A 16,445-nucleotide genomic window follows, 5' to 3' on the forward strand; every position below is an offset into this window, starting at 1 on the left:
GTTAAAGCCTGGTAGAAACTAATAGTGTTTGTCAAATAGTGATATATTATGTCATTTACTGTGCTTACTTCTTCGCTTGTAGGGTCTTTTTGAGTGGTTGAAGTCAGTTGAGCTGAGGTCGACTGAGGAATTCATAGTCGGAACTGACCTGGAGTCAGTCAAAGAGCAGCTCTGTGATCTCAAGGTGAGTTTGTGCACTTTAGGAATGCTGCTCTTACGTCATCTTACAGCTGAATGTTTGTCCATATGTCCCTATTTTTATTTGTTTTTTGTTTATTTATTTTTTTGCTGCAGGAGTTCAAGCGAGAACTTTACCAGAAGAAGATTGAAATTGAAAGCCTGAACCATCGCTTTGTGTGCCGGCTGTCTCCAGGCTCTGAGCGTCCAGGCTCAGTGTCTCCACTGTGTGACTTCAGACAGCGTTGGGACAGCCTGGAGTCAGAGACGGTCAACAGACAGGTGAGAAAATGGAGGCAGATATTTCAAGAAATTAAAAAAAAAAAAAAGAGACTGATAAACGATGAATGATCATAACCCTCACCTTAAACTTCTCTATCCATGTGTTATTGTTTTCAGCATCAGCTGGAGTGTGCTCTGCTGGGTCTGGGTCAGTTCCAAAACACACTGGATGAGCTGCACACATGGCTTTCCCGAACCGCAGAGCAACTGCAGGGCAGCCAGCCAGTCAGTATCGACCTGCAGACCTGTGAAATAGAGCTGGCAAAACACAAGGTTGGTGGTGTTTGGTGTTTGACTGCAGGGCTGCGTGGTCAGTTGTAAACTTAATGTGCATTGATCTCCTTGAAACTGCCCAAACAGACCTGAGTTTTTCTGCTGGAAAACACTCAAGAATTAGCCTTGAATTTAAAACAGACTTCTGTTTCCTTACCATTGTTCGTATGTCTTTATTTCTGTTAAGTTTTTGATAGTTTGAGAAAAAACTTTCCTATTTTTTCTTCACCAAAGGTCTTGCACAATGACGTCATGTCCCATGTTCGCACTATGGAGTCACTGAACCAGGCGGGCAGGGGACTGCTGGAGGTTGGGTCTGGCGATAGTTCACATGGTCTTCAGTCTCACCTTGAGGAGCTAAATGAAAGCTGGGACTTTGTTCGCTGTGAGGCTGAGCGAAGGCAACTGGAACTCGAGAACAGACTAAGTCAGGTAAAGAGAAAAAAAAATATTATATTGTTGTTGTTTTTTCACAGTTGCAGCTCAAACTAGATAACTTTTTCACATTTTTACATCAAAGTACAATCTAGAATAGTGTTTTGATTTCATATCAGTGATATGGTGCCATCTTGTGGTGAGTGTCCTAGTTTGTCTTAGAACAAAGAACACAATTACCATACATTTGATGGCAAACTTTAATACTTGATGAAAAGTTAATGTAGTGATTTGAATATCCTATTCATAGATGTGTTTTTCTTCCTTTTTGTATTCCAGGTCCAGGATGTTACAATGGAGATTCAGGATCTTCTGCAGTGGCTGGAGAACACAGACCTGAGATTGTCCTCCACCAAGGCCATGTGGGGAATGCCGGACTCTGCCAGTGAAAGGCTCAGTGTGCACTCGGTGAGACCTACCTAAGATTTTACCGTGATTTTCAACCATGAATATAGCTGTCCTTCCTAAAGTCTGACATTTTTAATTCTCCTTACTGATAACAGGAGTTGTGCAATGAGATGGAGTCAAAGCTTCACGCCTTCACAGATGTGAAGAATGCCATCCACAGGATGCTCGAGAGCAGCGATGTTGTGCGGGGGTCGAGCACCGAACACAACCTCTCGATTCTTGAACAGAAGTGGGCATCTGTTTACAGCAAAGTCCAGGAGCGAAAGGTTATTTAACTTTACTCAGCTATGTTTCTACTATATGAACTAATTTCATCTCAATGACATGATTGTATTGTTATGCTTGTCTTACAGGCTAAACTTACAGAGGGACTGAGTCTGGCCAAGGAGTTCCACAGTAACGTCCAGGAACTTCTCACTAAGATGAGCAAATGTGAAGAGTCTATTGGGCTTCTTCCTTCTCCCAGCTTTGTCCTGGACACTGTTTGCACTCAGCTGAAGGAACATAAAGTACGACTTTCTTTCTGGATTCTTTACATTCAGAGGGACATTTGTCAGTGTGTAATGTACTGAAATTAAATTTGATTTGTTTTTACAGAAACTGATGAATCAAGTGAACGGTTACTGTGAGAAAAAGACCACCGTGGAGAACACAGGATGTAGACTAAACGAACTGAGCAGGAAGGAAGACAGTGATGTCATTCATAACCTAATAATGACTGTCCAGGATCGATTCAAGAAGCTACAACAACGCACCTCGGAAAGAGGCAAGATGCTGGAGCAGGTCAAAAAGAACGCCAAGCAGGTAAATCACCTCTGTTATGAATGGAAGACCTTCACGTTCATGTTCCAAACCTCACAATGTCTTCACTGTATCGCTCGCATTTCAGTTCAGTGAATCTTGGCGCATACTGTTGGACTGGATGACTGACGTAGAGCAGACACTGGACACGCACAAAGAGATTGCCGTGTCTCATGAGGAGATTAAACAACAACTGTCTGAACAGAAGGTGCAGTTTGCGTGACGATGAAAACGGCTTGCAATAATATTTCTTACGAGCGTCTTTATTGATCAGTTGTTTGGTCATTAGGAGTTCCAGAAGCTGCTGAGGTCAAAGAGGCCCATGTATGAGGTTACACTAAAGAGTGGCCGCAGTCTCCATGAGAGAGCTCAGACCGGCCATGACAGACAACACCTGGAAAACCTACTGGCTGAACTCAAAGACGCATGGGACACCATCGGTGGCAAGTCTATGGAGAGGTACTGACTGCTTTTGCAGTATGAACACACAAAGTACAATATCTTACAAATGAGGCAACAAAAATGAAGTTAATTCAGAGTAATGTTGACAGTGTTTGTTATTGTCTCTCAGACAACATAAGCTGGAGGAAGCGCTGCTGTTTTCGGGCAGATTCACAGATGCTCTCCAGGCACTGAATGACTGGTTGTACAGAGCAGAACCACAACTGGCTGAGGACGTTCCTGTTGGTGGAGACAAAGACCTTGTCAATAATCTGATAGACAAACACAAGGTACAGTAGAATCGATGTGTTTTAATGTTAAGTTGCTTTATTTTTTCTTATATTCCAGTGCTACTTTCTTTACATTTCTGTGCCGTAAGGGTATTGCAGTTGCTCAGCAAATAATTCTCTCTTTTTCTAAGGCTTTCCAAAAGGAGTTAGGGAAGCGAGCCGGATGCATCAAGACCCTGAAGCGTTCTGTGAGGGATCTGACCAGGAGCAGCACAGCTGACGCTCACTGGCTGCAGGAGCAGATGGATGAACTGGAGGAACGCTGGGAGGCTGTGTGCAAGCTGTCAGTCAGCAAACAAGACAGACTGGAAGCTGCTCTTCAGCAGGTACTTTTCTATCAGCTGAACAGACCGAACATGCAGAGGTCATAAAATCTGCTGCTTGTAGATTGGGTTTAAACTTGTTTTTTTAACTGTATGGTCATTATATCAACAAATCTATTGGCTTTTGCACAGTAATGTATATTCACCTGACAGTGGTTAACAGGAATGTGTTGTTTCCTTCACAAACAACAAATATTGATGTCTTTCCTCCAAGCATAAATGGTCACATGGAAATGAATTAGGGAAACCAAGAATGAATTAGGGAAACGAGCTGATATCTTTCCATTAATAAAAGTTGATAAGCAGGTGTAATCACAAAATCTCCATGTATCTTTCTACGTCCTCTTTAGGCAGAGAAGTTTGATGGCCTGGTTCACTCTTTCATGGAACACCTCGCCGAGGCAGAGAGGATATTGAAATACGGGCTAATACCCGAGGAGGAGGAAGGTCTGCGTGCCTTCCGCAAACAGCACGAGGTCAGTATAACGTGATAGTTCGCTGTCGAGACTTGATAATGGCTCATCCCATGTACGGTATGTTCTGAAAAAATGATTCTAATACTCCACAGGAATCAATGAGGTTGTTGCAGTCTCAGAATGTGGAGTTGGAGAACATCCACTGTCTGGGCGAGGAGATTCTTGCCTCCTGCCACCCAGACTCTGTAATCACCCTCAAATCCTGGATCAGTGTCACCAAAACCCGCTATGAGGAGGTGAGTGGCCACATTTCTGCAACGTTATCCTCTTAAGTTCAGGTCATTGCTTTGAACACAGGTTGTCAGCACCAGACTGTATCCAAATTTGACTGGTGTCATTTTCTCCCACTTCCTGAGTCAGGTACAAACATGGGCTCAGCAGCAGGGTCAGAAGATCGAGGCCAGCTTGTCAGCACTGGACGCAGAGAAAGAGGAGGTTCAGAGACTTCTAGACTGGATCTCCTCTGCAGAGGAAGCCCTCAACTTCAGAGAGCAAGAGCCTCCGCCTGAAACCACAGAGCAGAACCAGGAGCTCATTGAGCAACACATGGTGAGATTTCTATTTCTCTGTTCAGGATGTCTGGATATATATATATTTACATAGTTAAAATGTTATGTTTCCTTTCAATTATCATCCCTCTGTCTAGGTATTCATGGAGGAGTTGAATAAAAAATTCCCAGAGGTTGAACATGCCACAAAGACCTGCAAACACAAGAGAATTCCGAAACAGCAAGTGTCCCCAAGTAAAAGGCCTCTCACAAGTAAGACACAGTGTTGTCAATATACTGAATATTTCATAAGCCATTTATGAGTTTAGCAAATATTGTTGCCATAATATAACAATGCTCCACTTTCTTTCTCTCCAACCAGAGAGGAGGAGCAACCAGAAGCTGCAGCCGGCTATACCAATTCCCCTGGAGCACCTTGACCCCCAGACTCCACAGCTCTGTCAGCTGGTCAGTCAGTGGCAGAAGCTTTGGCTCCTGGCTGTAGCGAGACAAACCCGTCTGGAACAACAGCAGCAAACACTCAAAGAGGTGATTGTTGCCTTTTGAAAAATTTAAAAAAAAAAAATATGAGCAGGGCTCTGTCCCGATTTATTTGGCCTGTTTTTAATTTGAGGCAACATTTGATGTGTTTCTGGACAGATGGAGGAATTCGCACACTTTGACTTCAGCGTCTGGCGGAAGCGCTACATACAGTGGATCAGTCATCTGAAGTCGCGCATCTTAGACGTGTTTCGCAGCATCGACCGCGACCAGGATGGACGCATCAGCCAGAAGGAGTTTATCGATTATGTCCTCATCTCAAGTAAGACCCACTTTTTATGATTCACTTCTCTATTGTGGCCAATGTATCAACTTCCATCCATCCATTTGCTACCGCTTTATCCTCCGCATGAGGGTCGTGGGGGGGGGGGGTGCTGTGCCAATCTCAGCTGTCATAGGGGGCGATAGGCGGGGTCACACCCTGGACAGATTGCCAGTCCATCACAGGACCACATATAGAGACAAACAACCATCCACTCTTACACCTACGGTCAATTTAGAGTGTCCAGTCTACCTAATCCCCATATTGCATGTTTTTGGACTGTGGGAGGAAACCGGAGAACCCAAAAGTAAACCCACACACACACTTGTCTGGCTTTTGTCTGCTGTGGGAATTAATACAATAGGCATTCACTCTCTGGTAATATTAGTTTGCAATATGCAGGTTTTTATCGGCTTCAGCTCTGATTAGCAGTAATTGCAGTTAACCTGACACCGAGATGAGCAATTAAAGGTGCATTATGTAATAAATCTAAAGCAACTGGCCATAAAATCCTCCTAATATGTCACAGAGGCTGAGGAATAATATTCATATAACAAACTGAACTCACCAACAACAACAGTACAGCCAAAATATTTGCATTAAAATTTTTTTTTGCAGACTGCAAATCATGTTTTGGCATATGGCGCCACCTACCGCTGTCTACCAATCATTGCAGTCAGTAGAGTCTCAGCTGCCTAGCAACCACGGGTTGCCAGTTACGTCAGAAAACAAAACCTAAAAGACCTCTGTATTTTGAATGTACTAACGGTTTTTGGCCACATTCTTACATATGGCACCTTTAACTCACAGTCTTTCCAGGGCAACTTTATAGCATGCAATGTTCAAGATCAACCACAACTCTTAATATTGAAATTTTTATTTATTTTAATGCCAGCTCTGCCATGTGTAATTCAAAAATCTTGTTGGCTTTATTGCTCGTACCTGTAGAGTTCCCCACCAACTCTCTGGAGATGAACGCAGTGGCGGCCATCTTTGACATGAATAGTGACGGCTTCATTGACTACTATGAGTTTGTAAGTGCACTTCATCCCAGCAGAGATCCCTACAGGAAAACCCTGGATGCAGATCAAATCAATGAAGAGGTATGAACTGCGTGTGCATGCGCAAGAAAACACACTCATGCAGTCAGATTCATTAGAGCGGCCGACGCTGTCACACTCACTCATTGTTTGTCTTTTGTAGGTGAGTCGGCAGGTTTCGAAGTGCAATTGTCCCAAGAGGTTCGAGGTGGAGCAAATAAGTCCCAATCGATACAGGGTCAGTACTTTATTATAAATGAAGCATAAATAAGGCCTGACAGAGCAACTCTGCTCTGTTGCATGCACTGCTCTGACCTGTTTTGTACTTGTGTGTTTGCTGCAGTTTGGAGATTCACAGCAGCTGCGGATGGTTCGCATCCTGCGAAGCACGTTGATGGTGAGAGTGGGAGGAGGCTGGACTGCATTGGACGAGTTCCTGGTCAAGAATGACCCCTGCAGAGGTCAGCACACTCTTTCCAGTGACTACCAACAGTTTCATTAAATAGGAATAAGCTCATCTGACTGACAGAGACAGACAAATCTAGTAGTATGAGACAATTTATATACATTTAACGTGGTTCTGACTTGGTATTAAAGCCTGTGCTAAGAGATCTGATCACAGGTGGACAAACATGTTCACACCTGGTATTTAAATACGTCCTGGATCTCATGTTATTGCTGTAGTACTTATACACATTTATGTTGGTATATGTGCATATGTGTTTATTGATGCAATAGAGGAAGAGAAAGAGAGTCAAGACAGGGTTGATGAATAAATACTTGCAAAGTGCACAATGGTAAAACACTTTCAATTTACTGTGAGTTTGTGAACAGAAAAAAGCCAGCAGAGAAGTACTGATTTTCATTCATATTTCCTTCACACATTTTTTATAACCGACACATTCAAGATGTATTGTGTGTGTTGACTTCTAAATTTAGCACTGGCCACTTGTCATAGTCTAAAACAGCATATTCAAGAAATATATTCTGCTGTGTCACTCACAGTGAAAGGTCGGACCAACCTGAAGATCAAGGGGAAGTACTTGTCTCCTGCGGGAAGCACAGCTAAAGGTTTGAGTGTCAGCCGATCCAACTCGAGCCTCAGCCTCTACAGCAGTGCCTCTGCCCCCACCAGCCCCATGACGCGCAAGGCAAGAGTTCATCAGTGTCTTCTTCTCTATTATACTCTATGCTGTGTATTTCATGAATGACATTACAAAGATAGTGCTACGCTACGATGAGTCTAACGCACAGTATTTTCTTTATAGGCATTACTCCGCAGGAGTTTCTCAGGTGATCGCTGCATTCGCCCCAGGAGCTCCATAGCTGCTTTGGCGTCTGATTTACAGTTTGTTACAACAGGGGAGGACATCTCATCATCTGTCCTGTCCTCACCGTCAGGTCAGTGAAGAGAATATGCTTTGTCACGATACCTGCAGAAAATCTTTTTTTATGTGTGTGTTTATGCTCTTTTTTCTTTTGCTCACCCTCCAGATGAAGCTGAGAGATTACCCACATGATTGCCTCTGCCTCCAAGCAGCAGCATGTGTGCGCTGCAGCGCTGAACCCAAACACACAGCCTCGGTGGGGGGGGGGGGGGGCCTTGAAACAGAGTAATAGCTTTCAGTCAAATCTGAAAAGCGACTCTGACGGAAAGTTACAAAAGACACGACAGGTGACGCAAAGAGTATTTCGCTCTGATACGCCTCGGTGATGATAAAGTGTGGAACATGAGGACGTTGCATTTCGTACAATAACGGTTCTGATTACGTAGAGAGTTGAGAAGTTCTGCATGGATGCTTTTTGCATGATAGAGAGAGCCTTGCTTAAATTAGATCATGTTGTTTTTTTTGTCAGCTTGACATTCTTTTAGTGATAAGCAACATAAACAGTGCTTAAACCTGAGAGTGTTGCTTGCTCGTGGGCATTAACGCGGTGAGAGTGATTTAAAGGTGACATACAGCTAGAACATATTTGTATATGATATGTGAGGGCGCTGTACTGTTTGACTGCTCCCAACTAGCATCCAAAAAACATATACCAAATCCATTAGAGGGTACAGCATGCTGTCCGTCCTTTTGATATTGTTTTTATTTGAATTACATCACTCCATGAAGGCGATGTTGTTGGCAGGGCCACGTTCTTTCTCTCTTTTCATCTTTTTTGATGCCATGTTTTTTAAAATTCTTATCTATTTTTTTTTTTATTATTATTCTATATTGCAAAGATGTTGTAAGCATTGGAAATGCTGTAATGAACAGTGCACTGACCGTAGTGCAACAGGTCATTGTTGATTTGGTCGAGATTATTTTCTCAGGAGCGGTTTTCGCTTTTCATTGTATGTTTTTCCGTGGAACAATGACTGTGAACGTGAAGTATGTAAAGTTAGTTTTCTTCACAACGTTACTTCTTCGGCACGTTATTTTCATGAAAATGCACTTTTCTGTATCAAAACTACTGATAGCTTCTTCCTTTGCTTAGTGGGAAACGTGGCAGTTGTTGTTGATTTAGGGAAAACACGTTGAAACTTTGATTTTGCTTTTTGTTTTTTATACATTTGGTTAAATTGTATTTACTGTGTTACAGCAGAATGCACTGGAGTTGAAAGCTGCATGGTTGAGAAATATTCTTTTTAAGGTTTCTTGTCAGCATATTTTACCAAAAGCTGTTGTATATATGTATTTTATTTTTTACATTTCCTGCATTTAATGTTTGCTTTCTATGATCTTCAGTCCATTCAAATCCTTTTTTTTTTTTTTTTTTTTTTTTAGCTATAACTTTAAGGTGATCCAGAGTAAACGAATGTAAATATTCAATTTGATTACTCTGACTATACTGAAACACACTCTCTCTGAGAGAGAAGCAACTGTAGCTCCAACATCAGTTTACTCCACGGGCTGCTCAGTGCTTCACTGTGCCTGAGGCAATACTTTACAATCTGTATTTTACGTCTAAGTGTCCCTTTGTACTAGCTCTATTAAGCGTCAAGCTTATGTACTGAATTGCATTTGTTCTATGCAGTTGTGACAAAAGCATTTTTTAAGTAGAAAAAAAAATGTTTTTACATTATGAAATACCTTTTCTTCTTCAGTGTGTTGATGTTTGGAGAAGATTGATTCTGTACAAAAACACAACTATTGTCATATTCCACGACTATTGCTATGCACCCTAATCTTTCTGTACTGTAAATGTTTCTATAACCCAGCACTCCTTCTGATGTCTAATCTAGGTAAACCGTAGATCACTAATAATTTGAAGTCCACTATGAAAAAAGAAATAATTTTTGTAATGAATAAAAAAAAGAAAGAAATTGCCATTGTCATTAATATTGTAAACTGCTGAATGGGTGCACCATTGTGCAAGATGTTAAATAGAAATAGTTGATGTAGAGTTAAGGCTACTGGTTTGTTTGCTTTCATTTGAGTGACTGTTTTTTGGGGGCAATTTAAAGCATTAGAGACATGCTTTATATATAACACTAACTTGTATCACTTACAAGTTAGTAAACTTTTTAAACTGTAGTTGTGATTCAAATTTACCTTTCATATTTGGCCCCCCTAGATGGGGTCGTACCTATGTTCCCCGGGTCCTATGTTCCCCGTTTTTCCCAAAAAAGGTCCTATATTCCACGCTTTGTATGTTCCCCGGGTCCTTTTGGGTGAAAGCGGGGAACATCGAACCCTTTTTCTAAAAAAGAGTTCTATGTTCCCCAGTCACATACAAAGCGGACTAAGTGCAATGTTTATGCTCTCGCTAACTAGCGAGCTGTTAAATACTCTTCATGCAGCTGCTGAACAGGAAGTGCAGTGTGATTTCAAGCTTTTTCTCACACACATTTGCTATATTTGGTGCATTGCTGTTCCTGTACAAATATATTACAGCACGTTTAATAAGTTCAATATACCAAACGAGCAAGAATGGAGTTTTTTAACAGGTGTATGTTTTCAGAAGCTGCTTTGGAATGCTACGCTGATAATCAATGATCCAAATATAGTGGCGTCACTCACTGTATCAATGGAATAAGGTCAAGTGGTGACTTCTCAATAGTAGGAATGGTATCTGTGTACCCACAGCTGGATCCCTGCTCTCCTGCTGATGTCTACAAGTGAGTCTCACAGACCTCGCAGTGTACATGCAGTACCAAAAACACAGACGTATTTGTTTAAACACGGAGTTTTGAGAAAGAAAGCAGAGTATTGTACTACATGATACATTCATCATGACTCCAGGTCACAGCAGTGCCCTGAAGAATCCTGACGTTTTAGCAAAAACAACCCTGTCCTGTGACTGACCTTAATAGGTTTTTTTGTGTATGTATATGTGTGTGTAAAGTATTTGTTTACATGCACTATTGTCAGAGAATGTCAGTTGAGATTTTTCTGCTTTTGTCATCAGGTTTGGGTTGAAATTGATTGTAAATTGCTGATTCATCCTATTATTTCTACACGACTCTGTATGTGATGCTCAGAATAGCGCTGTTTTTGTTTTTATGTCCCCCACAACATCAAAGTATCATCAAAATATGCCTGAATGCATGTACTCAGACACTATTCTAAACTTAAAGCGGACCTAGACCTGAAGTTGCAATTAACGCTGTTTTTTGGGGTGTATCTGCGTCATTACCTTGTTTAGGAAGTCATGAAGTTTCGAAACAAACAGTTCAGCCATTGCTGAGAACGCTGTGTTTTATTGTAATCTCGGGCTCAGCGAGATCTGGCTGAGGACAGCGTCAGTAAGGAGAGATTTCTATCGGCTCATGTACAGCAACTAGGAGGTTTTTGACCATAAAAACAAGTTAATGTATGTAAGTAGACCTCCATAACTCACATACATGTGCAACAGTACCACTCTATGTGAGCTTTAAACATCCCTACACCTTGAAGGAAGAGAGCATTCAGGGGAACTAAAACCATTACTGTTACACGTGACTGTGACATTTTTGCTTCATCACAATCCTAAAAAGAACAATGTTGTTGAGTCTACAGGAGGGAACATGAAGTACCAGTCAGTGCAGAGGCGGGTGCACGGGCAAAGCAAATGCCATCCAGTGGAGTTACTGCCCAACAGGGGTCATTCATTTGAGCTGGAATTTATGCTGAACAAAAGCCAGACTGACCCCGACCCAACACCCACTCAGAAATCACAGAAAGCTGTCCACAGTCATATTCTGGTTGGCTACGCTGAGGTACAACCTTCCTCCTTCTACTGTACGTCCTCCTCTTTGCTTTCTTAAATCCTTATTCCCTTTCTCCACCCACACCTTCTCACAAGGACTTCCGGCTCCCCAACTGGATCCTTGGCTCGGCCCTCAGCTGTCACATGATGCAGATCAGAGTTCTACAAAAAAAAAAGAAGCACTCAGCTTAATGTGTATTCATGCCTCACAGACAGGGACATCAGAAGGAGGAGAGAAAGACCCTCGGCACAGTTTCACGTTTCAGCACTGACGCCACCGTGACTCCCACCAGCAGGTAGGTGGTTTGATTCTCTTCTCATTTAGAATCACAACAAGTACAGTGGTAAACGCAGCAGAGACATTTGAGTTGCCTAGTCTTATAATCCACAAACTGTAGAGCAAATTTCCATCTTTATTTATACTTTTATTTTTTATCTAAAAAGAATAATTTGACTCCTGTGCGCTGATGTATCAAAACTTCAACTTTACTTATTTGATTTTCTGTGGCTATAATAAGTGCATGATGGTTGTTCCAATTCACTTAAATGACCCTTTTTTTAAGTTGCAGACAGGATATATACAGAAAAACATATGTTAATGCAATTATTATGAAACATATTGCAGTGTAGCAATTCCTACATTCCCCCTTTTTGACTCAGTCATCTCCCAGACCTCAAAATTACAAAATTACAGCATAATATATCGACTTAATTGCGGTGCATAATTGGTTGATTGCACACAGCTCCTTAAAATATTGGACTCTGGTGGAAATGCACATAATATACCTATTGCAAATTTTTTTTTGATACATTTATTATTTGGTATTTTTATTTAAAATACATTTTGATGCATTTTTGCCAAACCATGCTTACGTCATGCTGCTAAATTTCAGTCAGTGAACATGTGAGACCACCTAAAATAACTGAAGGTGCCATATGTAAGAATGTGGCCAAAAACGGTTACTACATTCAAAATCAAAATACCGAGGTCTTTTAGGTTTCGTTTTTTGATGTAACTGGCAACCCGTGGTTGCTCGGCAGCTGAGACTCTACTGACTGCAATGATTGGTAGACGGCGGTAGGTGGCGCCACATGCCAAAACATGATTTCAAATCATAAACATGATTTGCAGTCTGCAAAATATTTTTTTAATGCAAATATTTTGGCTGTAACTGTTGTTGTTGGTGAGTTCAGTTTGTTATATGAACATTATTCCTGAGTCTCTGTGACATATTAGGAGGATTTTATGTCCAGTTGCTTTTGATTTATTACATAATGCACCTTTAACTATGTCCAAATTATGCTTGAAACACTCTTCTTTTACTATGTCAGTGTTTTGGCCTCCCAATTTGGCATATTCCATTTTTATCAACTTCACTAAGTGTGGTGACGTGGTGCCGTGAGTGGCAAAGTTGACAGACTGGTCTTGACAGATGAGCGATTGTCATCACAGCCAAAGCGACTGTGAAACTACAGATACGAATCAACACCAGACAAGCTGGTTGCGTGTGCCGGTTAGGGAAGGGAAAAGGAAAAAAAAGAGAGAGAAGAGTTATTCACATGCAGCCTTTCCACCTTTCACTCTTTTCCCTCCCCTTTGTGAACTAGTACTACACACACACAGATTAAAAGAGAGACCATGTGGCTGATTTTGAACCCAGCCTCCAGCAGCGTCATTGCAGACAGAGCACATGTGCGCCTGTGCGGCCCCTCCTCTGTCAAGAGCAGCAGAGACACACGGAAGCAGAATGTGAGCCTGAATGACTCTGTGAGTGTAGGAGAAAAGGGGGGGAGGGAGAGCTCACACACACACACACACACACATGCATACACACATGCATACACACACTATTGTAAGAGGACGACACTGTGACCATGATACAGTGACAGGGTTCTGAATGAAAAGAGTAAAGCGGTGTCTGAAGAAGGTAAGATAATCGTATATTCTTACAGTACAAATGGGGAGAGTAGTGGTGAGTGGACTGATGAAATACAGTATCGGTCTATTTCCTGTTTTTTTTTTATTTCATCTGCTTCTCATGCTGTGATCAAAAGGAAGCATTGAACAAGTTTGTATTTGAGATGTAGTGGTTCTGAATAGGGTTAGTCATGTTTAACACATGATACAGCCACCAGTGTTTCCTTGTCCTTGAATGTGAATGATCTAATTTAGTTTAGTTTATTTCTATACATGTTGATAAATGACATTATTTGGTCAGCTTTTGGATATTTTGAACCTGTCAGCAACAAAGACAAACTCAAAAGTAGGACTCTTTGAGCCGCTGAAACATGTTTTTGACACTGTTCTCCTGTTACATGATCAGATAAAAACATTGCGGTTCCATCACGATCTCCAACGTTTGATTCCACTTTAACGTAGTTGTTTATGCCCACAGCCACATGGTGCTTTTTTTATGTGTGTGGTTGTGTGTCAGTGTGTGAAAGGTCAGTCCCTTTAGACGAGAGCAACGGAGGGAATTAGAGGCAAAGAAAAGGTGGGGGGGGGAAGGAGTGGGAAGGTCATTCCCGGCCACATGGGCACATGTCCTTGTTCTCGGTGACAAACATTCACATTCAGATTTCAGAACTTTGTTCCTCCAACGAAGGCAAATATTTCACTTTACCTCTACTTACTACAACCACACAAACAGTTTGTCACATGAAAAAGGCACACACCAACAGATTTGCTTGATATGTAGTCATCAATTTAGTTATTTGAGCTGTGTTTGCCACATAGGTTTAAACAGTCTTGTAGCCCAGATTGTGTTTTGTGCAGTATTCCACAATATTTTTACCCAGAGCCTCTCTGGGCTTAACTCCCATATGAAAAAGAAGTAGAATTAAATTAAGTTTCGCATTCTACAAATCTAACTTCATTATGCTGTGTCTGTTTTTCACAGAGTGTACGTCCACCTCATTCCTCATCATGTCGCTGCTCACGCACGTGCTGGCCTGTCTGTTAGGTATGGGCTCCTGGGTGGCCATCAATGGGATGTGGGTGGAGCTCCCTCTGATTGTACCAGGGATCCCGGAGGGCTGGTACCTGCCGTCGTACCTCACGGTCCTCATCCAGATGGCCAACATCGGCCCTCTTTTTATCACCCTGATGCACCGCTTCCGTCCGGGGGCACTGGATGAGCGGCCGGTCATCTACTGCATCGTGGCGTTGGGGATCATCGCCACGTTCCTGCTGGCTTTCTTCTGGAGGCACACGGTGACAATAGCAGGCTCTTTGCACAGTGTTCCCCTGCTGGTCTTGAGCTTCCTGCTCTCTGTCGTAGACTGCACCTCCTCCGTTACCTTTCTGCCTTTCATGACGCGGTTGCGTCCACAGTACCTCACGACGTACTTTGTAGGTGAGGGCCTCAGTGGTCTGGTGCCTGCTCTCGTGGCTTTGATTCAAGGTGTTGGTGTTGTCCAATGTCAAAATGCCAACAAGACCTCTGATAATTTGACTGTGGTTGAAGGTGATGAGCTAGAGGCCATCTACCTGCCAGCTAAATTCTCTGCTCAGGTCTTCTTCATATTCCTCAGTGCAATGATGGTTGTGTCGCTGGTAGCCTTCATCCTACTCAACCATCACCCAGCGGTGGCTCGGGAGAGGAAGAACGACCTCTACTTCACTGGGGATCTGAGTACGGGGAAAAGAGAACAAGGTCTGTCTCTGCATGCTCAGACCCCAGAACAGAAGCCAATGATCAATCCCCTGGACGCAGTCAGGAGGGAACCCAGGAGCGCTTTTGGAAGTGGTACATACAGCAAGCTCGAGGTGATCTTCATCTTTGTGGTGTTGGCCTGGGTCAACGCTCTGACCAACGCAGTGCTGCCCTCGGTGCAGTCCTACTCCTGTCTGCCTTATGGGAACAAGGCCTACCACCTCGCTGCCGCCATGGCAGCTGTTGCTAACCCAGTGGCCTGCTTCATCGCCATGTTTATACCAATTAGGTAAGAAAAATAAAATAAAGATTTGTACACAAAAAATATGTATGTATTTAAATATTGTGTACACGTACAGCCACGTGTAACATAAGATGTTATTTACTTCCAGGTCTCTCATCTTCATGGGTTTCATGACCATGTTTGGGACTGGATTTGGAGCCTACATCATGGCCATGGCTGCTCTTAGTCCCTGTCCACTGCTGGTGCACAGTGTCTCTGGAACTGTAGTCATAGTAAGACTCACGCATGATGAATTCAGACATAATGCATCATGTAGTTTTCTTTAGATTGAAAATGGATTAAAAAATGAATGGAATCAGCCAAGGACATGTTGCAATCTTATCTGTTTTTCAGGAACTGGATGTTATTCTAATGCATACCATCTACCTCCTCTGTGCTGCAGGTGCTGGCCTGGATCCTGTTTGTCCTGTCCCTGTCTTATGTGAAGGTCATCATTGGAGTGATTCTGCGGGATGAGGGCCACAGTGCCCTGGTGTGGTGTGGGGCGGTAGTGCAGTTGGGCTCCATGGTCGGGGCCATATTCATGTTTCCGTTGGTCAGTGTTTACGGACTTTTTAAGTCAGGTGATCCTTGCAACACCAAATGCTCAATGTAGACAGTCCATTATGTTGAAGGTAAACACTATGTACAACACTGGAATACAAATAGCAATTTAGAAATGCTTATCTTACTGACATATGCGTTACATACTCCAACCTTTATAACTTATGTTACAGGTAATCCAACTTTGGCTCAAAGTATATCACAACCATGATGCGTTTTTATATAGATGTCTGTATTTATTGACTTTTACGGGGAGCTGTACACGTAGCTGAAACGACAGTAAGATTGTCATAGTCTCAAACTACAGACCAAATGAATAGTACCACAATATATAATAGTAAGCATTACTGAGCACATTGCAAATCGTTTTTTAGTTCAGTGGTCAAAGCAATTGTACTTGAATAGCTGTGACAATGTTGATGTTGCTTTTGTACCTCTGGCTTTAACATGTGCCTTGACTTGAGATTTTTTTTTGTGTTTTAACATAACTTGCTTTGTTCATTTTACGAG

The 16,445-nt window shown here is 42.3% G+C and overlaps 2 protein-coding genes across 2 annotated transcripts; both read left to right on the top strand.

Annotated features, from left to right (window-relative positions):
- Positions 1-2,827: 2,827 nt before the first annotated feature.
- Positions 2,828-7,777, top strand: macf1b (microtubule actin crosslinking factor 1b; the record flags this gene model as incomplete). The annotated part of the gene is made up of 15 exons (XM_083897808.1): positions 2,828-2,835; positions 2,948-3,107; positions 3,239-3,433; positions 3,781-3,906; positions 3,999-4,142; positions 4,267-4,455; positions 4,553-4,667; positions 4,777-4,943; positions 5,055-5,217; positions 6,166-6,320; positions 6,421-6,495; positions 6,601-6,718; positions 7,263-7,408; positions 7,526-7,658; positions 7,752-7,777. 15 exons carry the CDS (start codon positions 2,828-2,830, stop codon positions 7,775-7,777), a joined length of 1,920 nt encoding a protein of 639 aa, XP_083753934.1.
- Positions 7,778-14,358: 6,581 nt separating this feature from the next.
- Positions 14,359-15,987, top strand: slc52a3-2b (solute carrier family 52 member 3-2b; the record flags this gene model as incomplete). The annotated part of the gene is made up of 3 exons (XM_083893083.1): positions 14,359-15,377; positions 15,481-15,604; positions 15,775-15,987. 3 exons carry the CDS (start codon positions 14,359-14,361, stop codon positions 15,985-15,987), a joined length of 1,356 nt encoding a protein of 451 aa, XP_083749209.1.
- Positions 15,988-16,445: the final 458 nt, after the last annotated feature.

The sequence above is a fragment of the Microchirus variegatus genome (genome assembly GCF_963457635.1).
Source record: "Microchirus variegatus genome assembly, chromosome: 1".
Taxonomy (NCBI): domain Eukaryota; kingdom Metazoa; phylum Chordata; class Actinopteri; order Pleuronectiformes; family Soleidae; genus Microchirus; species Microchirus variegatus.